We start from the raw sequence: 17515 nt of genomic DNA on the forward strand, positions 1-17515 counted from the left end.
TCTGTATATAGTGAACTAGTCATATGTCCTTTGAGCCACTTTTTAGCAGTTCCCCAATACCACTGGGCAAATTTAATATTTACTAAGTGGAATAATTAATGGTATGCAATCCATTGACTTACAATCAGAGCCGATTTCCCATTGTTATCTCTTGTAATACATTTTGGAGAACTGAAAAATATTGGAACATTCACTGTCTATAGATCTGCCCATGCAAGTAGCTAATTTTAAAAATACATCAAGGCTCATCTGAGATGATTTCACATCCAGCTTTAGGGGAATAAAGAGACATATTTTCTTCCAGACTGGGTTGGATAGGTAAAGCTTACACAGTTGATACTGGGATAGCATAAAATATATTTCTTTAGTAAATAACCTCAAAGCTGGTTAAATATTTTCTACACTCCTCAACAAAGACATATAAGGTCAGCATTGAGACTTAACAGACACAAGCAGCATTGACTACGGAAAAACTATTGAACTTAAGCAACACCCAACGTATAATGAAAAACTCATAATAAACTTAAATATTGTACTTTAATGGTAATTTTATGAAGGGGAAACCATCTCTGCAGAGTAAGGAGTAACATCCAGTATTATTGGTAATTGTATAACTTTATGTCTTCCAGAGATTGTTGTGCTTAGCAGTGCAATAGTAGTAAAGGATCAAACGTTGGGGCTTTCCATGATAAATAACAGAGCCTTTAAAAGTCCCCAATAGCCCATAAAATAAATATGCTTTTAATTTAAAGTAGTCCCTGAGTAGGGATATTTAGCACTCATATAGCAGTTAATTAAAATTTCATCAGCTATGTTAAATTCTATCAACAAAATTAGTTCTACGAAGTAATGTGGTTTTTGGGATGACCAAATACTAATAAATTTTAAGACTTCCTTGGCAAACAAATACATCAGCCATCAAGTTTGGGTATATTTACTATTTGATGTGAGTTCCCGGTAACTGTTTTCACAACTGAACCTCTCCAGCCTGGATCTCCAGCCTAGATCTCGCATTCTGCTCTAGTTACCAGGACTTCTAATAAGAGGACAACGGTAAACCTAAGCTTTTAGGGCCATAGTTATTTAAGAAGAGCAAAGAGAAAGCACAAACAGCAACCAATTAGATTCCAACTTTCACTGGTTTAGAGTAAGAAGGATAATTTTTAAAAATGGTTGCCATGAGTTACTGCATTCTCACATTTTTCCTTGCAACTTTAGGTAACATAAAAACAGTATATAATGTTCACAACAGGCCTTTACTTTGGCTATGCAGGGTAAACAACAAGGGGGGGGGGGCTTTAGTGCCCCCTCCCCCCACCAATATATACACATCTCTCTTTCGCTCCCCTACGGCTATGTTCAACCACAGAGAGTGTCTCCGTACGTTCAATGTTTGGAGGAAACAAAACCTACCTCTCATGTGTCAGTTTTGGTGCTTGGTGACTGGCTAGACTAGAGCTACTCTCTCCCAACAATTGACTAGAGCAATGTACTACTGGGTAGGAAAATAATATGGTCCTGTTATTTAGCCCTTCATGGGCAAAGCACAGGTTTATTTTTAGGAGAATATATAATCTATAAAAGAATCCCTGGACATTAAACAACTCCATTAAACAAAGTTACATTTAAAAACTACAGTTTGAAAAAAAGACACATCCATCAAGTTCAACCAGTTTTGGTTCTGAGCAAAGCAAAGTGTTGGGCCCACCAAGTATGTCAGTGTGTAGAGGAAACCTGTACCTGAAATATATAGGCTGTCATTCCTGATCTTTCTTATTGAAAATGCTAGTTGGCTGTTATGCTGATCCATTGACTTACTAACCTGAAACAAGTATGCAGATAAGGAGTTATGACTTTACAATGGCTCCCCTGCTGCATAATTGATTTGGGCCAATGATTTAAAGTACTGAGGCCAGAGTCAGGCAGGTAGCAGGGATTTTCTGAAGGAGGATAGCAAAGGCAGCCTGTATGTTTGGCTCAGTACAGTTTTCATTTATTGTTATGATGTAATAGTTAATGAATCCTAGACGCTGCCATGATAGCTAGTGTTGAGCAGAGTGATTTTAATTAAACTGATTTCACTGTGAAATTCCCAATATCGCTGTCAGCAAAATTTCACCAAAACAGAATTTCTCAATTTCACTCAATGAACTGCTTAAGCAACATTTGCTTGAAAATGTTCTACTTTTTTAAGCTTATTTAATGGCTGTGGGTTATTTATGGAGGGTGTATTAGGGTAAGTTTAGTTTATTTTAGTTAGTATTTTTTATATTTCTGTCCCCCCCCCCCCACCCCTTTATCTGCATGTATAGGATTGTTATTTGTGTACTGTCACTTTTAATTTGTTTTTCACTGTGTTTTCTTAGTGTGAAAAGAAGTAAAATAATGAGGCTAATGAGGGACCATTTTTGTCCAGGTCCAGGATAGTTAAAAGGAGCTTTTGTAACCCTCAGGAGATATTTGAAGGCAATTGCACCCTTAAAAGCCAACAAATAAACTTTATTAATGTCATCTTCCCTATTTAATGTATTTTTCTAAAATTTCACCAAAGTCTCCAAATATTCACTTAAATTTTAGGGAAATAAAAACTTAATTACCTGCAGCAACCAGTGATATGACTGTGTTTAGCATTCAGACTTCATGCAACTGTTAATAAATGCGCCCCACAAACGTGTTATAGAGTTAAATAAAAGGCACCTAAACCTTTCACGTCTCCTGATTACTCGGCTTTGACATAATGCATTAAAAAAGTACCAGCAACTTCAACAGATCATCAACCTCACACAAAAAGTTGTGTAAATATTCACTTCAATTATTCAATCATGTGAAAACAAATTCCTGTTCACACAGTTTTGTGAGTGAAGATTCTCATCTCCTTTAGAAAATCAGTCTAACTCTCTTCTAAAAATTGTAAAAAAAATCTACAAAATTGTTCCGTGCAGTAGAAGACACTAAATACTTATGGGCAGGGAGTCTGAACTCCTCTGTCTCAAAGGGTTTAAGCTTTCTTTAAAGGCTTTAGCATTCAACACTTCTGGGGGCATTGAATGCCTGTGTCCCTGTCTGCTCACTGTGGTTCCTTTAGCCGGCCCCTATGTCACTACAAGATACAGTAGTGATGTTAGTAGTAGTGGTGTCAGCCAGAGAAACCATTGACACAGGGGACACACACATTTACCACTCCCGCAAGTGTTGAATGGTGAAGACATTGCTGGGGATTTATCGGTTGACCACAATAGACGTTGGAATTGCTTTCCATCTTAGGGTTAAGTATTTAGTGGCTTTTATTGCAGGGGGCGATTCTTAATATTTTTTGGAGGAAGTGGCACAGTTGCTTTAAAGTAAAAAAAAGCACACCTCTCTGCTTAGAGAGGCTTAGAAAGCCATGAGGCTCAATCAAAATTGTTAAATGACAAGTACATTTTCATTTAAGGTACACAGACTCTTCCTCTCCAAAGCTGGCCGAACAAAAATATATTTTTCTCAATCAGCCCGCAGGGTGGTCAAGAGAAAACCGTTTGGTTCCTGAATACATAATAAGGGTGGATGCAGGAACCTCCGCTGCCAACTATTGTATTCTGAATGCCAGCACACCGAAAAGTGCTGGTGACACAGAATACTGGCTGCAATCATTGTTCGGCTGATAATTCTCCCCCCAACTCCTTCTTTTTTCCAAGTGAAGTTTGTCGAACCAGGTGATGTCAGCAAGGCCACCCATGGCTAGAATTTATGGCCGATTTACAGGAGTTGGGACGAATTCTATCAGTGTATGGCCAGCTTAACCTTCCTGGGCTATTTTATACTATAAATCCCCACCCCAGGTACTTACTAACTTCAGGAAGACACCCATGGCTTGCTCAAAGCCATGGTTTTCACACAACCTGATTACATTTTCCTCCAATGCTGGCTGCACCTGTTTAGTGAGCCCTCAAAGACTTATAATGGGGAACTTAGCAGTTTAGTAGAGTGTGAAAGGCTACGAGCCTTTGTCAGGTTTTTATTGCTGAGTGTGCCCTCATTGGGGAAATATCTCTTTATTTCCTTTAGTGTATATACTGGAACCGAATTTCAAGGGATATTGACAAAAAACAGTACAATCCTTTGAGGAGCACCTACTAGCCTACACACTGCAAACTCGAAGTACATCCGCAATGTGTACAAAGCAAAAGTTGAAATGTGCCTATGCATGGTGATTACCGGACAGACTGGGCCTTTTACACCTGTTCAGTTGATAATCATCCAGTTCCAGAGGAAACAGTTCCTGAGCTGAATGATATCTACTCTGATATTTAGCAGAGAGTTCATGGAAACTCTAATTGTGTAATGCCACTACTGTTTATCCTAGTGTGTACCATCAAGACAACAATCTCCATTGTCTACTCTGAACTCAAAAAAGGAGGTCTACATATCTCAGGTTCTACATATCTACACTGCATTATTTGACCATACATTGTACTTCAATGTTCAAACCTGTTGACCACACTACCTGTGTATACATAGTCTGAACAAAAATCCAATCTATCATTATATGATTTCTATTTAATTTTTATGCATGCTACTGCAAGCTTCAATGTGCCCTCTCAGGATACTGGCTTCTAAATGTCTTGGGGCTATCTACTAACATTCCATTAAGAAACTAAATCCTAAGCACAAGGCACTGGTTAGTTTTTTGCCCATGAAGTGTCACCATGTAGATTGCTGGGGTTTATTTAAATGGAAACGTAGTAATACAGGGCAACCAAACCGAATTAACATACCATTAGTTGGAACAGGAAATGATCACATGCATGGGGTCATCCACGACCTGTGCAGGCACACAGGAGCTGATAGATGGTGGAAGAAGTATTGATCTTCCAGGATGGACTTTCCCCAAGGGATAAAACTGCCATGGGGGTGTCTGCACATTAAAAGCATGTTAAAATGGTGAGATTATTTGATTTTTGGACTAAAGAATACTTTGGGGCAAATGTATGTTCCAACCATAATCATATATGTAACTAACCTTAGTGATCAGTAATCCTAGGATTATAGTTATCATTGTTTCTACCATCCATAACTTCTGAGACTGATACATGAAATTCTAAAAGACATACAATGCACAATAATTAATAACTATAAATGAGAAACCATATCATATATGGCCAGTAGGAAAAAAAAACTTTATGAAACAAGCCAGAAGAGACTTCTTGTGGCGCAAATCTATCATAAAGAAGTTTTGATGGAAACTTTATTTACATCTTGTCTGTAAACTTAACAATTCCATATGTGATACACAGTGTTCTTGTACTACGCATGTGTCTTTGCACTACTTCATTCAATAATAATATTAAAAACAAAATAATCTTTAATGATCACCAGACTGACATCAAGAGTGTTAATTCAAGTGTCTCAGCGTGACATTGCCTATCTGAAATACAAGAAATCCTGTCCACTTTCATAAAGAACTTGTAACAAAGACATATGTTGCAACAGTTCCTTGCTATACACAGCTAGTGAGAGCAGGATTCCTTCCCATGCACTTAGGACGCCACATTCTGTCACTAATCAGCAACAGCTCCTATTACTTCCAATAGTATGGATGATCTTCTGCTAAAGCACTGAGCAAGCAGACAAAATAGCAATCTGTCATCAGCATCCGTGTCCTAAAACGACATTTGAGCTGAACGTGTTGTCTTTACGAAAAGGAGTAAAAAATGGAATTGTTCCTCAAAAGAAGAAAAACATTTTAGCGCCTTCAAGTGCAAAAACAGTGCATCAGATTATACCTGGTGAAACAACGAATAAATCTGTGGAATGATATACTAATGAAGTATATTTTTTCTTTAACCAAGGCACCTGAGTTTACTTTGACACTCAATCATCTCTTATTAAAAATAAGCCTGTCCTTTGCACATAATTTGGTAACTACAGATTAGTCTAGCAAAGTGGGAAATAACTCCTTCAGTAGATCAAGCCTATTGTGGAAGTATTGATTCATCTGTTTTTGTAATTTGTGGCCCTCCACATACTGTGAAATAACAAAGCTCAGCTTAGACTGACAGTAGTAGTAGAATGGTCTGCGCTTTGTAGATCCTCTTCTGATGAAAAATCAAAGTTCCAAAAGGTTGTACAGAGTATAACATTTCCCCCAGATTATTATATGATGTGTTCTTATCGGTCAATCCACCCAAATAATTAAGACATATGGAGCCTGACAGAATAGTTCAACCTATGGCTTCTCATAAAAAGTCTTGAGGACTCCAGTCCCTACATCTTCCTGCCATAGTTCCTGGTTCTGGTCCTAATCACCTTGGAGTGCTAGATGTTGTACCTACTTTTCTACGTTCCCACTTTCACATTCCCCATGTTCATACCCAAATATTCAAATCTCATCACTGTAATCTTTGAAAGATTACAGAAATCATTATCTGGTTTAAATCTCTAGAAACAAACTTACACCATGATGCTACAGCCAACAAATGCCCTTAGCCTTCTAGAGCTATCGAAAATTTTACATATGGGCTTTAGATGGAATGACCCATTAAGGTAGCCACCAACATCAAGGAATGATTGTGTTTTTGTGTGTATGGCACCCATGACCTTTGCTGGGCCTTCCTGACTGACTGATTTCAGGAAAAGAGCTGATAATTAGGAATGGATTTTTTCCCTGTTGATCCCCATTGTTCCACCAAGATAAGACTGGAGCTGGCAGAGTGCCTGAACATGTCTAAAACATGCTCAGACTTTGCTGATGTGTATTTTTAAGGCCTGCACATTGTACAGAACCACCATGCTGCGGTTGCATCTTCTAGTCCCTATACAACATATCTATAGGTTCCTTTAGGGAATGTATAAATATAAAATATCTGTCATCCATAAACTATTTATTGATTGAACAGTTGCTCAATAAAGGAAAACTGTAATGAGAAAATATGTAGGATGACATTTCGGAACCCTCCTTTTGCCGGCTATTAGCCCAACCAAAGCTTTGCCAGAATTTTTACGTTGCTGATTGCAAGTAGTGCTGAAAAAGCAGGGGAGTGTGCCTGACCGCTGTACAGATACCGCTGCTCTTACATGGAGACCAGCGGTCCTTCTGTGCAGCCTGCTGCCTATTTCTTGGATCTTTCCGCCAGCACTGGGAAGCAGTAACAATTTGCTAAGGTACGCCTTTGAGTTACAGTCCTGGAACAAGTATGAAGTTCATGAGATGTCTTTTCTCTGACTTCACCAGTTATGTGCTTATTCTAAGTCAGTGACTCTAAAAGTATTGGAACCAGACATAGCCAGGCGACTAGCATTTTCAAAAGAGATCTGGCATGTTCACTTCAAATACTTCCAATCAAATGAACAAAAAGATCTAACCTTGTCAAATGAATGTTTCTTTAATGTTTGTTGACTATTCATAGTAATTTAAAGTGGACCTATCATTCATACTTCACATGAATCAACAGGACAGCTGTCAGCATAATCAAATCACATTATGTCTCTTCCTAGGAATGATTAAAATATGCTGCTCTGAACTCCCTCAGTCAAGCCAAAGCTCTCTGAGTACCGCAAGCATTATTTGTGATTCAAATTATTAGGGTCTAAATTGTGTCTATCATTTTAAACCAGACAGACCCTGTCTGACTGACTTGTAGTGAGATAGGGGATACACAAGACACAAACACTATGCTGTAGTAGTTATAAGCAGGAAAAACAACCTGCATATGGAATTACCAAATGCTCCTATGTATGTTTATAAGAAAAGAAGACCTGAACTATAGGAGCTGTACTCCAAAAACAAGACTAGTTAGTATTATTAGCTGTAGTCTCTCTACATCTGAATTTTTCCCTATAACTGTCTTACCATGCCTTTCTCCATACTGTGTCTTTGTGTGGGGTGGCCATCTTGGCAGTGCGTTACTTCCTCTGCCACCTTATTTCCTGGAAATTTGATGAGTGATGATGAATGCTCAAGCAGCAGCAGAAGAGGTTCAGGAATCAAAGATACGCAGAATGGATGCAGCAGAAACAGGGAAATGATTGTCTGTAGGTCCTTAGTACAGATTCCATTCCAGCAAGGAGAACAGTGCAGTACAGTAGTAAAATCCCCAAGTCTCTACCAGTCAGACACAGCAGTGCCTCAGATGATTTCACGCAGCAGATACACAGCTGTGAGGCTGAAGGCACAGTCACATATCAGGATGCGCACTGCTTTTTTTTAGGAGGAATTTAAGACAAAGGGTAAATTTCTTAGCATACTGCATTGGCACAATTAACATTTCTAGATAAAATAACAGATCTTCACTTTTTAAGTTCAGGTCCCCTTTCAATACTTTATATGGGGACTGTGTTTTTAAAATGCTTATATGCACTATCAAATTATTGCTGTAAGCCAAATTTTTACATGCATTCCTAAAAATCTAAAAAATATAGCCTTTCTCAAAAGTTGTCCATACATAGAGATAGGCTTGTGCCATGTGATAATCACTACCCATGTACTATGGATAGAAATGAACAAACTGACTTGTGATTGGACTTATCAATTTTGTTGAATGCAGATTCACAAAATGTGCAATTCCTTGCAGATCAGAGAAAACTGCCTGCACACATTCAGGCAAATCAAAAACTTGCAGTTTGCTGCTTTTGTCAGAATTGGCCATTACTTGAACTGCAAATCTTTAGTGGCAAACTTTAAGCCTGCCAACAACTGAACGATGGCAAGCATCTGCCAAGATTCACCTTATGCCTATTGGTATCTTTAGCATTACTCTTGCTGGTTTGCTGTGCCATGTGAGGTCGTGTGACTGCACCATCCACAATTCAAGAGCAAATATTGGATTCCTCCGGCTTAAAACTAGACTGCCATTGTCCTGGTTCCCCTTCATGCTGAAGAATAAGATGAGGAGATTAAAGTCCGTAGTTCCAAGCAGGAAGATTCTTTAAGATATCTTGTTTACTGAATGTATGACAGTGGACAATGGGCCCCAGAGATCAGAATTATTATCACCGCCAGGGCATGGTGGCCTTTTCAGCAGAAAAACCATTGCATTTAAAATTCAAATGTGTTTTGAGTGCCTTGGAAAGTGTCTGCCCTGTGCAAATAGTGCCTCTTGGATTTTGGAGTGTATGTGTGTGTGAATTGCCAGAGAGGGTTTCTGCACCTGAGTAAATAGGAAGGGGGAGCTGGGAAAAGAAAAAAATGAAGCATCCTTTTTTTTTCCAAGAGTGCCTCCATTTTCTTCCAAGAATCAGAATGACAATTGGATTTTAATTAGGGAACCCAAACAAGAGGCTACTCAGTCTTCACACCTCATGCAATCCACTAGTGTGTTTGTAGAGTGGCTGTACAGGCTGGGATCTATTCAAAAGCCCCCAAAATATGCAAACAAAGCTGTTCTGTCTCTGGGGACCAGCTCCAAGGGACAGACCAGTAGCACAGACACAAGAAAAAATGTACAGCTTGTTTGATGTCGGTTCCTGCTGTAGCATTTCTCCCATCTTTTTGCAGTTTATTTAGTTTGTTCACTGAAAGTGATAAAGATGTTAGCAGATCAATAAAAACTCATTTTCACCCTGTTAGTTCTTCCCGAGGGAACCATTATTGTTATGGTAACGAAGCAGCAGCTTGAAGTGTTGCTTTAAGAAATGATGTAACACTTAAACATCAGGAGGAAAGGGAGTTCAGTAGGAAACTTCTCTACTTCACAAGCCACCAGTGATCAGAGCTAAACACAAGTGTGAAGTTAAGAAGGACCTACCATGCATGGGGGCAAAAGTCAAAGTGCTGTAGTCTCAGCAACCAATCAGGTTGATTCTTTTGTTTTTTTTAAACATGCACTGGCAAATGACGACTGGAATTTAATTGGTTGCTGTGTACAGCACCTTCACTTTTCCTCATGGTCACTTTCATCTTATGCTCGTGTATGAGTGAATTTCACCGATAGTGCTAATTAGTCTCAGATTTAAGCACAAACAATTCTGATCATGCTAAATTGTCTAGAATGATCCAATATAAAGCAGTTAATGTTGTAACACAATGAAAATTGCCACTGCCCAAGTAAAACGATTGCCTTGCCTCTTAACACAGATGGGAGACAGGTGTAAAGGACTTGAGAAGTTTTTTCCTTTTTTCAACTCTTTCTTAGACTTGTTTTCAGCAGTGCTAGTCCTTGAGCATTTTAGAACTATAGGCATAATGTACTCAGCTCATCACCCATCATGTAACATCAGTTCTCATTCTGTGATTAATATACCAAAGTAGTAATTTTTATACTCACCCTCATGAATCTGAGTTGCCTCAAACATGCAGTCATTCAGGTTAAGCTTGTATCACCGCCCCCCCTTGGAAGCTAAAGTCTTCTTAAAAACTGGCTCTTGGATAAATCACATCCATATCTTAGTGAAAGAGAGTGAATGTTGGAACTTGTTGGCTCATAACTCCTTCATGGAAAAGTTTAACATAGAACTTCTAAGTGGAAGTAATGCTACCCAAAAATTGCAATGTAAAATTAGGGATGAGCAAAGTGATTTCAGCACACCTGAGTTTACCGCAAACGACTGCTTTTGATGAAATGTTCAAAAAATTAGCCTGTAACGGACTCCAATATATTTAAACAAATATCTGTGAAATAAAAATTCTCAGTTTTGCTCATCACTACCCTCTGTTTCACCAACATTCACTAAATGTATTGCAGTTAATTAGAGGCTAAGAACAGTGGTGCCTATAAAATACAATATGGTATATTTTTTTAGCCATTCATACATGGACTATCTCTATGCCTCTTCAGTTTTAGACAAACGACAACTATCTGCACAGTGTCCGGTATTCATATTATGTAAAACAGGAAGTGCTGGTAAATGTTGTACGTTCATACTTTAGAAAAGTAATCATATTCAGCTAAAACCATTATTACCTGAGACTTGACAAGCCTGGCTTTATAGTTCTTCAGTATATAGCTTGTTGGGCAAATCAGAAAAGGTTAATTTATATAAAGCATGTACATCTAAAGCCAGTATTAACAAACAATGGAGTGGTGGAACTTTGACCTCTACAACATGTAAAAACCCACTTAGTTCAGCTACTAAACTGTCCCAACAAAAGCACCCTTCTTTATATGGATTTTGCTATTGTTAGCATATATGATGATAGTGGTAAGCTCATTATTAAAATATTAAGCATCACTAATTTATTTAATCTTTTTTTTTTTTTTTTTAAAGAAAACTCGGGGGCGGCAAAATCCGGTGGTTGCTTTCCTGCCAATGCCAGTGTGTCCTTGGAAGGAGGTGGTACCAAGGCAATAAAGGATCTAAGGCCAGGAGATCGCGTGTTAGCAGCAAATGAGGAGGGCAGGCTGGTCTACAGTGACTTCCTCACCTTCTTGGACAAGCAGGAGAGTGTGAAGAAGGTCTTCTATGTGATTGAGACCGCTGAACCCAAGCAGAGCATCCGACTGACAGCTGCCCATCTTCTCTTTGTGTCACAGAGCCCAGGTAATGGCACCAGGTCTTTCAAGTCTGTTTTTGCCAGCAACATAAGGCCAGGAGATCAGGTGTTCCTAGCTGATCATAAGATGATGGATCTGAAGGTGGTGACAGTGGATAAGGTCCATCTAGAAGAAGACATTGGAGCCTATGCTCCCGTTACCTCTCATGGAACAGTGGTCATCAATGGGGTCCTGGCCTCTTGTTATGCAGTCATTGAAGAACATAGCTGGGCACACATGGCTTTTGCCCCACTCAGATTTGCCTTTAAACTTTTCTCCTACTTTTCCCCCAAAGACTACTACAACCCATCTCCCACGTACCTTCATGTTGAAGGCATCCACTGGTACTCACAACTCCTTTATCAATTAGGAACTTGGATCTTGGATAATGACTCTCTTCATCCACTGGGAATGTCAGCGAGGTCCAGTTGAAACATCCCTCAATCTTTACATTAAGAAAGACATTAATTTTTAATGTAGGACAGTCCAAAGTAGACACTAAGGAACCCCACCCCACATTTCTTTGCCCTTATTATTATTTTTGTATTATTATTTTATTCTTGCATCCCATTGTACTTTACTTTCTTTTGGTTCTCTTCTGCTGAATATTTATTTGTGTGTTGTTCGATTAGATGTTAAATATGAACGGGACATACGAGAAGCCTTAACTAGTTTCTTTGATAATTTATTGTCTTGCGAACTTTCCGTGAACTTGTGAAAGTTCTCTGTGTTGATTCTAAGTTAACAAAGCAGATTCTATTTTTCTACGTGTTGAGTTTGTCTTAACTCTAAGGGATGATTTACTCAAGGATGCAAATTTTGCTTAGGGAACTTGTGTTCTTTCAAAGAGCCACCAGGTATAAAGAAAAAAACAAATCCCAATCTGATCTTTGAAAGCACAGTGTGCGGTCAGAACTCTGGAATAAAATGATACTACCTTTAGTAAATCTACCCCTTAGTACTGTTTCGTTACTTTTGTCTTTCCCTCACTGTCTCGACAGACCTCCATTGTAGGTGTCTATAAGGGGTTTTACTTGGCCTGGCTGTCACTGAAAGTGTTAAATAATTGTGAGTAATGACTTGTCTCAGTGGGGGTCAGTAAATTATATTTTTATACACAGAATTGTAAATTAGAATTTTGTTTTTCAGAGATCAATACTTACTGAACTGCATTTCTTTTCATTTTTCTTTTTTTTTTTGTTGGAAATAGTGTACAATATGAGAATATATTATTTTAATTTAAATAGTTTCACAACGTAACGTTATCGCATATTCTATGTCTGTTTTTTTATGTTTTCATATTTTTTTTTCATTTGTATAAACTTGCATTTGGTCACATTCACCTAACTCACAGACTGTTACACAAAAATCCTGTTTTTTTATCATTTTGTTTTCTCTTTGACACAGTAGGAATCTTGTAATTTTAACTGCAAAGAATATATTAGAAAGTCATATTTTTTAAACAAAATACAAAGCGCACATAGACGAGGACCTCCAGTGGATGAAGACTGTTGATTTGCATTAATAAATTGAATAACCGCTGTAAATTTACTAAAATGTATTTTTTGGAATACTTTGTAATAGCTTTAATAGTTTTATAGAAATAAAGTGTGCTATGCACAGCTTGCTTGTATTTAATGTTGAAAAATGATTGAAAATTCAGATTACATCAAAAATAACATTACACATGTATTATTATAATAGAAAGATCCATGTACTTTTGTAAACATGTTTTTTAAATGACTAATTACATTTATCAAACTTAACATAACTAATAATGGAAATAGATTAACTGTCTAACCTTGAGAAGAATGAAAATCAGGAATCAATTCTTTCAAATAATCTAAGAGCAAAAACTTTTAAACTTTATATGGAGCCCAAAGCCACTGTGTAGTTTTAATAAATTTGCTAAAATAATGTCACCCTGTAAAAAAGCGGATACTTACCTTTGCTGTTGCCCACTATGTTGTAAAGAAATCCTCCTCAGGAGTGACTTCTATAACTGACACTTGCAGGAGAGTCAATTTGCTTCGTCAACTGCAGCACTCAGTGGTTGCTCTCATCAGGATGGACCACAGCAAATGGACCTTCCTGAAAGTGTTGGTTATGGAATACACTTTAGAGGTGGGGTTTTCTTTTTAAAGAAAACCCCACCTGAGTTAAATGAGCTTTGTTCAGTGGCGGGGGCAGCAGGGGAGGTACAAATTAATTCTTTTACCTGTAGGAACTTATTTTATCAAGTTTATAAGAGCAACCAAGTTGCTTTAAAGCAAATCTAAACCCCTCCACCCCCAAAAATTTAATATATTACATCTTACAAGTATTTAGATAAGGGGCTGCACTTGTTTTCTTATTTAAGGCCTTTTCTTTCTTTTCGCCTGGTTATCCTGCTAATAACACACTTCCTGTTCTAGGGGGATAACACTCACTCACTGCATTGTATCTATGGAGGGAGCCAAGATTGTCACACAGCCTGGACTGCAAACACGTCTGCCCTGCACTCAGCTGCACCATGCTGCATTATTTAAAAAGTAAATTGCTGCATTTGCTCTTTTGTTGGCATGACAGTCCCTTTAAGAGGATAAGAAAATAAATAAAGACAAGTTTACTTAAGTGGCAATGTTCACTCTAGCCTCTGCTCACTTCAAATACTCAGCTTCAGGGGAATTTCTATTTGAATATTTTTTTGAATCATGCTTTACTTGTTTGGGCATTTGAAATGTGTGTGTTGACTAGGGAGAGCATTTCTCCTTTAGTATATGTCTAAGTGGAAGCAGACATTGGAACAGGTATTGGGCACTACAGAAGACATCAGGAATGTTTTACAACTCTGTGAAGTGACAATCCAGTAACCCACATACACTAGAGTTAGTGATTCATTCCAAGATATGGCAGGAATTTGAAATGTCATGTTGTACCAGAGCAGGAATGTTCTGACTCTAGATGATACCTGTGTGGAGCTCTTCATATTTATATTTGAAATACTGTGCCAGTGTGCAAGACGCCAGCCTAGTGCTGAGCATCGCTACAGCCAGTTGTGTCTATCATCCATCACCCTTTACTATGACCAAAATACTCAATCAGATTGCAATGAGGGAAATCTATATGACAGAAAGCTTTCAGAAACGTTTCAATGCTCCTGCGTGCATATGGCTTCATAGAACTGATTTGAAAGATCTCTATAGACACATACAGGCGAGTGCAAAGAGCAAAGCGCAAAGTATCCATAGCAACCAACCACATTCCATCCTGTATTGGGCTTACTTCACCAAAGTGAGTTCTGTTCAGCTGCTTTGGGTTACTGTACCTTGCACAGATCAACCAAACATGTTTGAGCCAAGATGTTCCTACTAGACCAAATTTATTTAAATAGTCCTGGGTTTAGACCTGAGGAAATCGGTCACTTTAGTATTTACAGTCATCAGTGTAATGCTACTATTCATGTTAATTAATGTAGAATTACAGGTCACTTAGGTGAGAATACACACAAAAAGGGAAAGTAGAGAGTAATTATTTTATATATGTACAGTTAAATACTAAAGACTACCAACCAATCAGCACCTCCTACAGAGAAGACCTGTAAGTAACACCTAGAGCCATTATTAGTTTTCACACCTCCACAGAGTGAATACAAAAGAACAGTTAAAGCCTGTGTCTGCTAAATCAGGTTGAAAATTTACAAAAGAAAAAGACAAAGTTGGGGTCAGATTCGGTATTTCATTTGTTTGAGCAAAGAAGAACAGCGTCAAGATTCCAGGTAGATTCCAAGACTCCAGGTAGAAAATACAGTAATTTCTTGGGTTTTACCAAATTACTCCATATATATTTTGACGATGTCTTTCAGAAACGTTATGTAGCTGCAGAAAACTGGCAAACTGGCTGCTGCAGGCCCAACAAAAAGCCATATGGACTCTTGAGACCACAACACCCCAATGTGACAGCATTCTATAGTAGACATGTGCGATTCGTTTCAGAAAAAATAGTTTTTTGGACAAATTTTTGTTGTTCGGAGATTTGGATGTATCTGAATTTCCGAATAACAGAAATGACGAATGAAAACAAATCCGAATTTCCGAAAATGACATTTCGGACGAAGTTCGTTAGCGGTAATCCGTACGTATTTTTGTATGTGGACGAATTTTCGTTGCAGCAAAGTGACATTAAAAGAACATTTTTTTTAATGTCACTTTGCTGCAGCGAAAATTCGTCCACAAACAAAAAATTCGTACTGACTACCGCTAACGAATTTCGTCCAAATCTCGAAACGAAATGACTTTCGGACCTGAATCCCCGAAAAACAAAATAATGCAAAATCCGAATCAAAACGAAACTAAACACATTTTTTTGCCAGTGCACATGTTTATTCAATAGTGGCCTCCATACTGTAATGTGGAGGCCACTATACTATATATACTATGTATGTATACCATCTATACATTTTCTGTGTCTCTAGACCACAAGCACTCATTCTAAGGACAAACAAAAACCTTCAAGTAAGAATCCTGTACTGTAGATATGAAAAATTACCCAACACTATAGTATCATCAAAGCTACTTCACTAATCTTAGTCAGGTAGGTTTTGGGTTCTTTTATTGGCCCAAAATATAAGTCTGCATTTCAAAATTTCCATTTGATAAATCATTGATAGGCTGGGTCTTTAAAGGACACCTCTGCTGAGAGAAATACGAGGGCCATTAAATTAAGCAAGCCAACATAATATTTAGCACTTTATAAGTTGTTGATATAATTTACACTAACAGACAAAAGAAGTTCAATCATCATTAGAGCCTGTACTCTATAGTGTCAGTAGGCACTCTAAGAGCCATTTCTGATGGCACTCACAGCCTCCCCTTTAACATTGTGTCATCAGGAAATTGAGTCTCTAAAAAATAACCAAGACAAGGTTCATAACTATAACTAAATGAACCACTCACAATCCTATTGAATATTCTGGGGTTAGAAAGTCTGTTTAATGCTCATTCCCACTGGATACATTATCATGGATACTTTTTGGTACCAGCACAGGCAAATTGCACAGACAAGAAAAATGCCATTGTTTTCAAAAGGACCTGATCACAGCTAAAGTGGCCCAGCAGTCAGGAAGTAGATCTATAGTAGGTGAAAACTGACCTTTACAGCATGTTCAGTGGAAGGTTGTTCACAAGTGTGTACCTTTGTGTGCCCCATATACATGCCATAGTGGGCTGTGGTCAAAGTGTAGGAGTTGGGACCTGAATAAACTAGCTCCCTGCTAGTGATCACTGTCATTTAATATCATCACAATTCTCTCCCTGGTGTCCTGGTATGGTAATATTTCTCTCCTGTTGTCCAAGTATGGTAATAGTTATCTCCCTGCCATCCCAGGATTGTAATAATTCTCTCCCTGGTGCCTCAGTATGGCTGCAATTCTCCACCTGGCATCCCAGGAAGGTAATCATATTCTCCTTGGTGTCCCAGTATGGTAAAAACTCTCTCCCTGCCATCCCAGGATTATAATAATTCTCCCCCTGGTATCCTAGGAATGAAATAATACTCTTCCTGGTGTCCCAGTATGGTAACAATTCTCTTCCTGGTGTCCCAGTATGTATGGTAACAATACTCTCTGTGGTGGCCCAGTATGACAGCAAGTCCCTCCATTGTTCTATGGTGTTCCAGTATGGTAAAAATTCACTCCCTGGTTTCCCAGGATGGTAATAATTATCTCCCTGGCGTCCCAGTATGGTAACAATTCTTTCCCTGGCATACCAGTATGGCAACAATTCTCTCCCCGGTGTCCCAGTACTGTAACAATTTTCTTATTTGGGGTCTGGAATAAAAAGCTTAGGAATCCCGGGTCAAGCAGGTTTATGTTGTGAAATAAGTATGTTGTAGTAGTGCTTTTTATTTTATTTTATATTATATGAAGATAGTGCGGATCTCAGTATTCATGATTGAGAGGTAAGGAGGGGTGATACATATTTTTCTACAGGATTCTATCTTACAGACAGTACTTTAGCTCAGCCCGTCAAAGCCAGCTTTATTATCCATTACAACTGTGCAGAAAGCACTTCAGTTTTCCTTTGCCT

At 38.3% G+C, this 17515-nt stretch overlaps 1 protein-coding gene across 1 annotated transcript in view; it reads left to right on the forward strand.

The window, feature by feature from the left end:
* Window positions 1–13026, forward strand: part of SHH (sonic hedgehog) — a 23536-nt gene extending 10510 nt beyond the window's left edge. The window contains exon 3 of the mRNA XM_018553989.1: window positions 11185–13026. Coding sequence (XP_018409491.1) covers window positions 11185–11882 — 698 coding nt within the window. The 3' untranslated portion in view covers window positions 11883–13026. The remainder of the gene's footprint in view (window positions 1–11184) is intronic.
* The last annotated feature ends 4489 nt before the right edge of the window (window positions 13027–17515 follow it).

The sequence above is a fragment of the Nanorana parkeri genome, unplaced genomic scaffold (genome assembly GCF_000935625.1).
Source record: "Nanorana parkeri isolate BGI_ZX_2015 unplaced genomic scaffold, ASM93562v1 scaffold137, whole genome shotgun sequence".
In the NCBI taxonomy this organism is placed as follows: Eukaryota; Metazoa; Chordata; class Amphibia; order Anura; family Dicroglossidae; genus Nanorana; species Nanorana parkeri.